Raw genomic sequence first — 10,496 nt, 5'->3', positions numbered from 1 at the left:
TAAAAAGGCTTATAATAATTTTTATTTTTATTTTGGTAATTACTATGAAATACTACCATTGCAACAAGAACCATTTACAAAATTAAGGAGCATCCAGTATCACCACTCCCTTCTAGGAAGGTTGCAGCAAGTATCTAGACCTCAAGCAAAACAAAAGTTCAAACAAGCCACACCAACAATCTAGTTACAAATTCTAGACACTAAGTTAGTGCATCTATGAGCTCTTTTGGAGCAGTGTAACATATGTATCCTCTCCCTAATCTCCCTTTGGATTTGTGCTATAACGACACTCGTACTTACATGTATGTTCCTAAAAATCTTTATGTTCCTTGCTCGCCAAGTGTGATAAATCATAGCACCATAAATTGCCGCAGCTACTTCCTTTTGGAACCTCTTCCATCTTCTTCTCTGAAACCATTTGAGATTTTGTATTACTCCCCTTTGTTGCAAGTACTAGCCTGACCATATAGAGAGAGCGATCCTTATTTTCGATATCCAGCCACGTTTAGCAAACAAATAAGTCTGAGTCTCTATTTCATCTTCCTCACACAAGCAGCATGTAAGGTCATCAACTGAAATGTTTAATCTATTCATTCTTTCCTGGGTAAGTATCCTATTCTGGGAAGCAATCCATAGGATTATTCTATGCTTTGGCAGCATCATTGAATTCCATATAAGCTCTTCTTCTTTCGCTCTAGGCAACTGACCAAGTAAAGCGATATAACTCTTAGAAACTGAGTAATTACTAGTAGGGGAGAGCTGGTTCGTTCCCCTACTATACCAATGAATCATTTGCTCCTTTAGTGAGTTCAGCTTCCTCCAGTACCAACTATTGGCCGCAGATGGACAATGATCCCATATTTGTGCACCATCCTTTATGCAAATTCAATGAACCCATTTAACCCAAAGTAAGTCCTGTTTTGTAGCCAAATTCCATAACAATTTTCCAACATAGGCAATATTCCAGCTCTTGCAACTTCTAATGTTTAGGCCACCACATTTCTTGGGAGTACAGATTTTCTCCCATGCTACTAGCATTATTTTTCTCTTCTCATCAGTTTTCTGTCACAGATAATCCCTATTTTGCTTGTCTATTTCCTTCAATACACTTTGAGGTAGTATAAACATAGTCCCCCAAAAATTATAGATAGAAAATAATACAGCATTTATGATTTGAAGTCGACCAGCATAAGATAGTTGTCTAGAATAAGATGTGATGCTGGAGGTTATCTTTTCAACTAACTAATGACACTCCATTTTGCTCCATTTTTTTAGGACAAAGGTAGGCCTAGGTATCGCATAAGGAGTGTTCCTCAAGAGAAGCATGTTCTGTCCAAAATCTCCTACTTTACTTCATCATTCACTCTAGCTAGAAAGATATTTGATTTCTCTTGATTTGCTACTAAACTAGTTGCATCGCTAAAATGTGTGAAAGCTTCCATGACTCTGGAGATAGAACCCATATTACCCTTACAAAAAATCATTAAATCGTCAGCAAAAATTAAGTGGTTCAGCTTAGATGTTTACACATAGGATGAAACAGAAAGCTTGACAGTTCACTCATCTTTCGCAAGGTTCTGAAAAAGGTATTCCATTACCAACACAAACAACAATGGTGACATGGGATCTCCCTGAGGCCCATCTTTCCTTCAAAGTATCCATGCCCTACTCTGTTCACTTTGATAGTAAAAGTAGTAGATGTTACACATGTCATGATTAATTTCACAAAATACTCTAGAAAGCCAAACCCCTTCAAAACGTTATTTATGAAGTTCCAGCTAATCATGTCATACGTTTTCCTTAAGTCAATTTTCATAAGACATCTTGGGGAAGTTTTCCTATTGTAGTTGCGTCAACAGATCAAGGCAAATCAATATATTGTGGGTCAAGGATCTTCCAGCTACAAAGGTTGCCTGGTTCTCAACCACAACAGTAGGAATAATTTCCTTAATCTTATGCATATTAGTTTAGAGATGCACTTGTATAAAACATTGCAACATGATATGGGCCTAAACTGGCTAGCATATTGGGGAACAGATACTTTAGGGATCAGAGAAATAATTGTGGAATTAACTTGTCTTAACAGTTTTCCATTGTTAAAAAACTCCAATACGGCACTTGTGACTTCATGACCAATAACACTCCAAGCTTATTTGAAGAAACCACTACCATACCCATCTAGATCGGGGCTCTTGTTCCTGTCAATGCTAAACATAGCTAACTTCACATCCCTTTCAGTAAAAGGCTGAACCATGTCCATCTATTAGCCTATGGACAGTTTAGGACCATTCCTTAGGACGTTGGGATATGCCCTTGTCCTGCAGCTCCTTTCTTTCCCCCAACATATCCTGATAGTAATCCACAAAAAATTCTGCAATCATTTTATAATCAGTTTGGAGAACATCCTGACTATCTTTAAGTTGGATCACACCATCTTGCAACTTCTTATGTTTGATTATGGAATATAAATAGCTAGTATTGTCATCTCCTAGCTTTATCCAACTAGCTTTACTCCTTTGCTGCAAAAATACCTCAGCTAAATACGAAGATCTTCTAAACTTCTTGTGCAACTCACTTTCTTGTTGTTGTAGTATTAGATCAGTGGGGCTACTCTGCAGAGTTTTTTGAACTTGCTTTAATCTATCTCTATCTTCATCCGCCTCTGTTAGAATGTTCCTAAAATGTTGACCATTCAATTGTTTAAGACTCTTCTTCAAACAGTTAAGCTTCTTTACCACTTTAAACAATGTACAACCTGGAAACTGTTTCAACCAACCTTCATTTACTCTAGTCTAAAACTGAGGGTGAGTAGCCCAGACGTTGCAATACTTGAAAGGCTTTCCAATCGGTGGTTGTCCATGTATAGTGATCACTTATTCCTTCTGGTAGAAAAGTTGCACCGCATGCTTGCATTTTATCTAACCATTCTGTGTTAACAAACACCCAATCTATTTTGGAAGAAACTCTAACATTCCTTTTGTCATTCCAAGTGTATTTTCTCCCTTGGTGAGGAAGTTCCAGCCAGCTCCTGAAAATCCACAACTTCTGCCAAGTTTACTGGATTGCCTCCTATTCTATCATCCATGTTCAATACTGTGTTAAAGTCACCCATTACTAACCATGGACTATTACACCTACTACTAACACTTCCCAAATATGACCATAAATTTTTCCTCTCCTTTCTAGTATTTAGTGCATTCACAACAGTTAACGTAAACTCTACTTGCAAGGATATGTTAAGCATCATACAAGTAATAGCTTGAGCCATACCATTTGTATATGTCACCGTGAAGAAATCAGGTCTCCAAGAAAGCCAGACCCTCCCATTATAGTGATATTGCAAATTTGTAACATAATTCCATCCTCCAAACATTCTCGCAACAATTTCATCAATCCTATTACTCTTCATTTTTGTGTCTAATAATCCCACTAGCCCCGTACTTTCCTTATTACATAGGAGTATGACCTCCTTCTATTTGTTAGGGGCATTCAAACCCCTAACATTCCAACAAAAGATATTATCCATTCCCTAATGGAGGGTGTGGCTGGCCTCCCTCATTTCGAACTGGACTTCTAATCACTTGTTTACTTGGTACATTCTTATCCAAGGTCTGGAAGGAATTCTGTTGTGGTGCCATATGAATTATTGCTTGTTTCCTCGGTTTATAGTGTTGTTATTTGTTTTTCGGGGTCATCCAGCCAGTTGTGCGAGCCTCATGTACACCTGGTTGACCAATCTTCTCTTTTACTTTAGGATTTCCACCTTCTTGCGTTTGTACAATGTTGTTTATTTTGTGCACCCTCTTCCTGAGTCGGATTGGGAGTTATTTGGTTCACTGCATTTGAACCATCAGCCTCTACATTCCTACTCTCTTGTTTCTTTGGAGACTTTGGTGGTGGTGGGTTTTTCTTCCTGCAATCCTCTTCTGAATATCCATTCTTGTGACAGAACTTACATAACACTGGCTTCCAGTCATACTGGATTTGATATTCAATTAGGCCTCCTTTTTCATTCTTGAAAATCTCCCTCTCGGGCAGTTGAAAATCCACATCAACTTTAATCAATAGTCTTGCAAAATTAAGTCATAGTTTCCTCTCCGTGTGTTTATCCACCATTAACGGTTTGCCTATCAAACTACCAATCTTACTAAGCCCTTTTGGGCTCCAGTATTTGAAGTCCAACCCAGGTAATATCACCCATATAGGGACAGTATAGAGCTCCTCCCTTGTGAACTCCATATCCTCATTCCATGCTTTAACAATAAATGGTTTATTATCAAAATGGTAAATTCCTCCCTGGATAGCTTCATTTTTCCCAGCAATAGAGTCAAAACGAACCAGAACTATACCATTCTTCAACATATGCACCTTGTTGATACCATGTTTCCCCCACAGACGTTGGACGTAGCCATTTAAAATAGAGAAGGGAGGGTGGGCTCCCAACACAACACACAACTGAATTTCTCCAATATGCAATTTCTGAGCTTATATCTTATATCCCAATTTCACATACAGCAGACTTCCCATGTATTTCTAGAGCTACAAATTCAAGTTGAAACCCAGCATTTGATACCTTGTTTATGTCGAAGTTTTCCCAAATTGACGGTCTCCTTTGAACTTCCTGCATTGCTTCTACTTCATCTGCCCAGGACTGTTTGATGTACTGCTTGATGCCTGCACAATTTCACCCCATTCCTTTTGTTTTGCTGGATCTGTTTCCCTAACCGATTCCTCAATCATAACCCTAGGAGATGTTATTTCCCCAATTTTACCTTCTGTTGCTTCATTGGGTTCACTGCTTGCTTCCTGAACAAGGCTTGCTTGATGTCCCTTCTTCTTCTGTTTCCTAGCCACTTGCGTCTTAGATTCCATTGCCATTGCTGCCTTCAGAGTCGGGATCTATGCTCTCTTTCCCATGGAAGCGCACGATTAGTGTATCATGCGCCGAGAGAAACGAAACCCTCACTCTAAATTCTATTCTTTAATAATAATTTTATTATTATTAAAAAAATGGGCCTTCGAATTTGGGGGCCAATGTGTATGCCTCATTTTTAAAGGCATTGAGCCACCCCTGGGTGTGCACGGTAATCATTCCATGAATATTTTCTTCCTACGTGAAGTTGTTGATGATGCTAAGCTCATGGAAGCAATCACCGTTGAGAAGTATTGGAAGTTGGTAGATGTTGGACGAGAGTACAATGATTTGAGCTTCTTGATGACTTGGGACTGTTTTCAATGGACGAGGAAACTATCAAACATTGCAGAATTAGTACAACAAGGATGTTCAACGGCAATCTTGTGTCATTGGTTGTGTTAACTGAGATCCCAATTTTAGTTGGACGGTTGTTTTTAAGGAATTGTATTACAGGACGTAGACGAAGAAATGTATAAAGCATTTCCCTCTTTCACTAACCACAAAATAACAAGCTAGTGCAAAATGGGAATAAGATGGATGAATACATCAAGGACTGCCATGTGAGACTCTTCCTACATTTTGTTGTGTAATATAGCATGGATGTTGTTAATATGATTCATATATGAGCGGTTGACTATGGAGGTATGATCAACTGGACGAGAACTTACTAGATTGTATTAGTAGCTAAGAGGATAAATACATCAGCTTTTGTGGCAGCTGAAAGTTATATGTTTACTCGTCTGGATCAACCAAAGGTAGTGCCAACTTTTTTGTGTTATTGATTTTTGTATCCCAACAATCTCACTAGTCGGTCCGCTACTTAAGTACTACTCTATTTGTTTTCTATAACTGATGTGGTGGGATTACATCTTAATTACGTTCTTGGTTACGTCCCTGTACAAGGCTCCTTAATCTGTTGAACCAAGGGTTGCCATTGGTATTAATGAATAAAATTCTGCAACTTTTCCCCTACAAATATCACACTAGTGGAGTATGTCTCAGAGACATTTTCCACTTTAGATGTGTTATGGTTCTGATTAAAGTTGGACGACATGTTAAAGAGGCAATAGGAGTAATGTCAATTTTTTTCCTTAATACTCTCCGAAGACAACATAATAAAGTTGATCCTACGAAAGATCATCTAGATCATTTTCTTTCGCTTTTATTGTTATGAACCAAGTCTAGCCCAACGTAGACACTAATGTCACACAACTTGTTATTGAGCTGACAAGAGTTATTGGACTATAGTTAATTTGGAATCTGAGTTCAATAATGGGTTTTATTCTATCAAAAGGGGTAGTGGTATGTGAATCATGCATATTAAAGAAAATGTACGTGCTCTCTTCTTCTTCCTCTAAAGTCTAAACTTCTCATCTCCATTCTTATCTTTATACTTAGTTACTTGTTATTTTAATACTCATTGTAATTCAATAGTTTTGAGTACAATTCTAAAATTGTAATTTCCTATGTTCTTATTAATATAATGAGAAAATCGGACTGTTACAGCATTTATCTCTATGATGTCAACAGGAGCTTGTATGCATTATGGTGCTAAATTGGTAATAAGTAGATTTTTGCTAGATTAAAAGATACACGTGAAGATAGCAAATATTTGATGGACAGAGATACTTGTGCAAATAGGAAATAGCAAACTTCCTGAAAAATTGACCCGCGCTCATGCCAATTATTTAAAGAACTTAAAAAGAAACAAAGTGCATAGGACAATTAATTAGCAAATGAAAGAGAAGTAAGACCTCAATCGTTTAAATCAGAAAATATCTAAATCTGAATACACAATTAAAATGTTTTTAGATCTAAATTTTGAATGATTGAACTATTTGTTATTCAAAATTTGAATATGCCTAATTTTTTTATTTATAAATATAGTAATTACACAATTAAAGAAAGTAATTAAGCAATAGATAAAAAAAAAAGAATTACCTGAAACATCAAATTTTAATATAAAAAAAGAAACATTAATGTTTGAGTATTGAAAATAGGTTGTAGTGATGGTGATAATGATTGGTGACTAATAATGATAGTAGATGTAGTTACTGTTGTAATAGCAGGTGTGATGATGGAAATTTGCAATGGTGGAGATAGTCAAATTGATTGATGGTGATAGTCGGCGGCAATGATAGTTGTGATGATAGAAATCGACAACAGTGGTGGTATTGGCTGATAATGACAGTGGTGATAATAGTTGGCGACTGAGAGTAATGGTTACCAATGATAGTTGTGATGACTCAGTGATTGGTGGTAATAGTGGTGGTTGGCAATAGTAATAGTAGATGACAATGGTGGTGGTTGATGATTGTGAATAGAGTGATGGTAAATACCTATTCAAATCAAATAAGTAGTAAACAAAAGCACTTGGACCTAAAGTCAGTCTGAACTTCCATGAAGTAGAAACAAAATGAGTCCTAAATAGATGGTAGAATTGGATAAGCAATATGCAAAATTAAGTGGTAAAACGACACAGATTGTAGACTTGTTGGGACAGATAACACGATGGTTGACAGTTTTGGAGCATTCACAGCTTCTCCTGGGATGTTTGTTCAGAAGCAGCCATTTATTCAGACAAAAAAGATATTTCAGCTTAAATCAATCACATATAAAATGTGAGTATAGCAAACCTGCATCTGAGAATTTGCCAAATGCAATAATCTTAAGCTATCATGAATCAGAAATCTAAAAGCAAGGACAGATATAAACACAAACAAGCTTCTCAAGTGAGTAGGTAAAAATACTTCTTTGGCACTTGCGCTTTGCATTTGAGCTCCACTTCCAAACAATGGCAATTGCACACAACACAACATAATAATAATAGTAAGAATCAAACCAAAAATAGAATCTAAATCACGATTGCAGTCATATAATAAAAGTTTAAAATCCAAAACATAAATATCACTTCAAAATTCTCAGAACAAGTTCAAAAACCATAAGGAGCAAGCAATAAAAAGAAATTAACGGTAAGATTTCTGGAACCTAGAACGAGCACCACGACCACCAAACTTCTTAGGCTCACATCGTCTAGGATCAGCAACAAGCAAAGTCCTATCATATCGCACAAGTATATCCTTGATCTCCTTCTTCGACTGCTCATCAACATATTTCTGGTAAAATGCAACAAGTGCTTTCGCAATTGACTGACGAATTGCATAGATTTGTGAGGTGTGACCTCCACCTTTCACACGGATCCTCATGTCTACACCAGCAAAACGGTGTCGTCCTAAAAGTAAAATAGGTTCATAAGCCTTGTACCTGAGAATCTCTGGTTGCACTAGCTCGATAGGTACACCGTTGATCTTGATCAAACCTTTACCGCGTTTGCAGTGGGTTACTGCTACAGCCGTCTTCTTCCGCCCGAAGCATTGAACAGATTCCGCCGTTGCTGCCGCCGCCTCCATGCTCTTCTGCTCGTTTTTTGCTTCTACTGAAATGGAAAAAATCTAACCCTAACTCTGGAGGTTTTTAAGGGGAAAAATTAGGGCTTTCTTTTGGGCTTTAAGATGCGTTGGGTTTGCGGGCCGAATTCTATAGTCATAAATAAAGAAAATTTTCACAAATAGTCACTATAATAAACTTAATTATGTTTCATAGCTATAATTTAAATATTTACGGGTTGTGGCTATAGTTCAAGTTGTCTCATTTGTATAATTCGCAGGTTCGTATAATTCGTGGGTATATTTGTATAATTGAGCTATTTTTGTATAAACTCGAAATAACGAATTTATACAATACAAACATCTAAACTTTAAAAAGTTATATAAATTACATAATACAAAAGTTATATAAATTATATAAGTAATACAAATTTTGAATTATACAAACGTGCGAATTATACAAACTCGAAACATCAACCCACGTAATTATCACTGAATATTGATCGTGAGTGGTACTTAACTAAAACTACAACTATGATGACTAATTAACTAGTATATGTTTCCTTAATCATGTATTTTTCCCTAAATAATAAGAAAAATTATCTTATTAGACATATATCACTATCATATATACTAATCCTATTTATATTTTCAAATAATTATATATATTATCACTAATTAAGAATTTTATACCATATATTTAAGAAGATAATATACATACAGATACACATATCAATAAAACATAGTCCAAATTAATTATTTCCACAATTAAATCATCCCTAGTTCACGTTTTAATGTCAATCAAAGCTCTCTATCTTATCAACCTCCCACCTCTCGGCCTCACCACCATTCTTTTCACCACATTTTCACCATTAAACCCTTCAAATGAAATCTAGAGCAACAACATATCAATTTGAAGTTTGTGTCTATTTAATCATTATTCAAAGTCATGTATATGTGATAGATTTATATTTTTTTATTTTCTAATTTTCAAAAGTTAAGGTAAAACTCCATCGATTTAGGGTTTTCTTAATTTACTTTTATGTCTAGTGATTCTCTGATGAAGAACTGTTAGCGCCGCCTCATCCTTTCCTCCGACTCTGACGATGTTGACGGTAAGTCACAACCATGGAGCACTATTATTCACAACAACAAACCAAAAGGTGAAGCTAGGGGTGTTCACGGGCCAGTTTGGTTCGAATATTGGTCAAAATCAAAATCAAACTAATTTAATTGATTTATGAATTATTAAAACCAAATCAAACTAAATATAATATACATTAATCGGTTCGATTATTAACAATACACAAAAATAAAAGAAATCGTTCAAAATGGAAAAAAGACAACAAATTATTCAAAACAAAAAATAAATAGTTAGAACGATTTATATTACAGAACTTTGATCACTAGATCATATGTGAGTAAAGGTTTAAAATTCACTATTTTGGCCTAGGACAAAGAGACAAATCATTCCTAGTCCACCAAAAATTGTCATAGACAATCATACACATGAAACCAACAAGATAAATGTTCTCATTTTAAGTGTGTTTGCTTTAGTAAATTATAAATAATTTTAATGAATATATGTAGAGAAAATGGCCAAAAGTCCCCTTAATCTATTGTTGGATTCTCAACTAAACACTCATACTTTACGGGGGTCCTATTACCCCCCCTAAACATTTTTAAAGTGAAATATATAACCCCTTAAAATGCCATAACCAGATATGTGTCTTGTAGTGAAATACACACACTTGACATGTGTATTTAACTAGTTAATTATTAGTTTTTCAGTTTTTTTTCTCCTTCATCTTCTTTAACCATTTTTTCAACCCTAATTTTTTACAAAGATTGATTTGGGGAAAACATTGGTGAATGCATTGGGGTCTTCCCCCCACCCCTCTTCCACCCACCACCTCCACCTCTGCCTTTATAATCTCCCCCACCTTTACCATTACCTTCTTCACCTATTCAAAATCTCTTTACCGTCTGTTGGTGTAATATACCGCAAATACAAAATATTACAGTTGAAAATAAAATGATAAAAATGAATAAACAAATCTTTAGGCTGGGACACGGATATCTCGCTCTCTTTAAGGAGATTCAAGCCCAATGCGGCATAATCTACACTGATCCAGCAGTAATACTCTTGACTTGTCCCCTCCAGGATACAACAGCCCAACAACGTCGTACAACTC

General features: G+C 36.0%; 1 protein-coding gene across 1 annotated transcript; it reads right to left on the bottom strand.

Annotated features, from left to right (window-relative positions):
• Positions 1-7,751: 7,751 nt before the first annotated feature.
• Positions 7,752-8,372, bottom strand: LOC102601557 (40S ribosomal protein S16-like). Its single transcript, XM_006341788.2, has one exon. The coding sequence runs from the start codon at positions 8,323-8,325 to the stop codon at positions 7,882-7,884; it is 444 nt and encodes a 147-aa protein (XP_006341850.1). The 5' UTR covers positions 8,326-8,372; the 3' UTR covers positions 7,752-7,881.
• Between the last annotated feature and the right edge of the window lie 2,124 nt (positions 8,373-10,496).

The sequence above is a fragment of the Solanum tuberosum genome, unplaced genomic scaffold (assembly GCF_000226075.1).
Source record: "Solanum tuberosum cultivar DM 1-3 516 R44 unplaced genomic scaffold, SolTub_3.0 scf00029, whole genome shotgun sequence".
NCBI lineage: Eukaryota > Viridiplantae > Streptophyta > Magnoliopsida > Solanales > Solanaceae > Solanum > Solanum tuberosum.
The sequence above is the reverse complement of the archived record's forward strand: the minus strand, read 5'-3'. Positions and strand labels throughout refer to the sequence as shown.

Excerpts from the sequence above, each read along its gene's own strand:
- LOC102601557 (XM_006341788.2), bottom strand. The coding sequence starts at position 8,325 with ATGGAGGCGGCGGCAGCAACGGCGGAATCTGTTCAATGCTTCGGGCGG.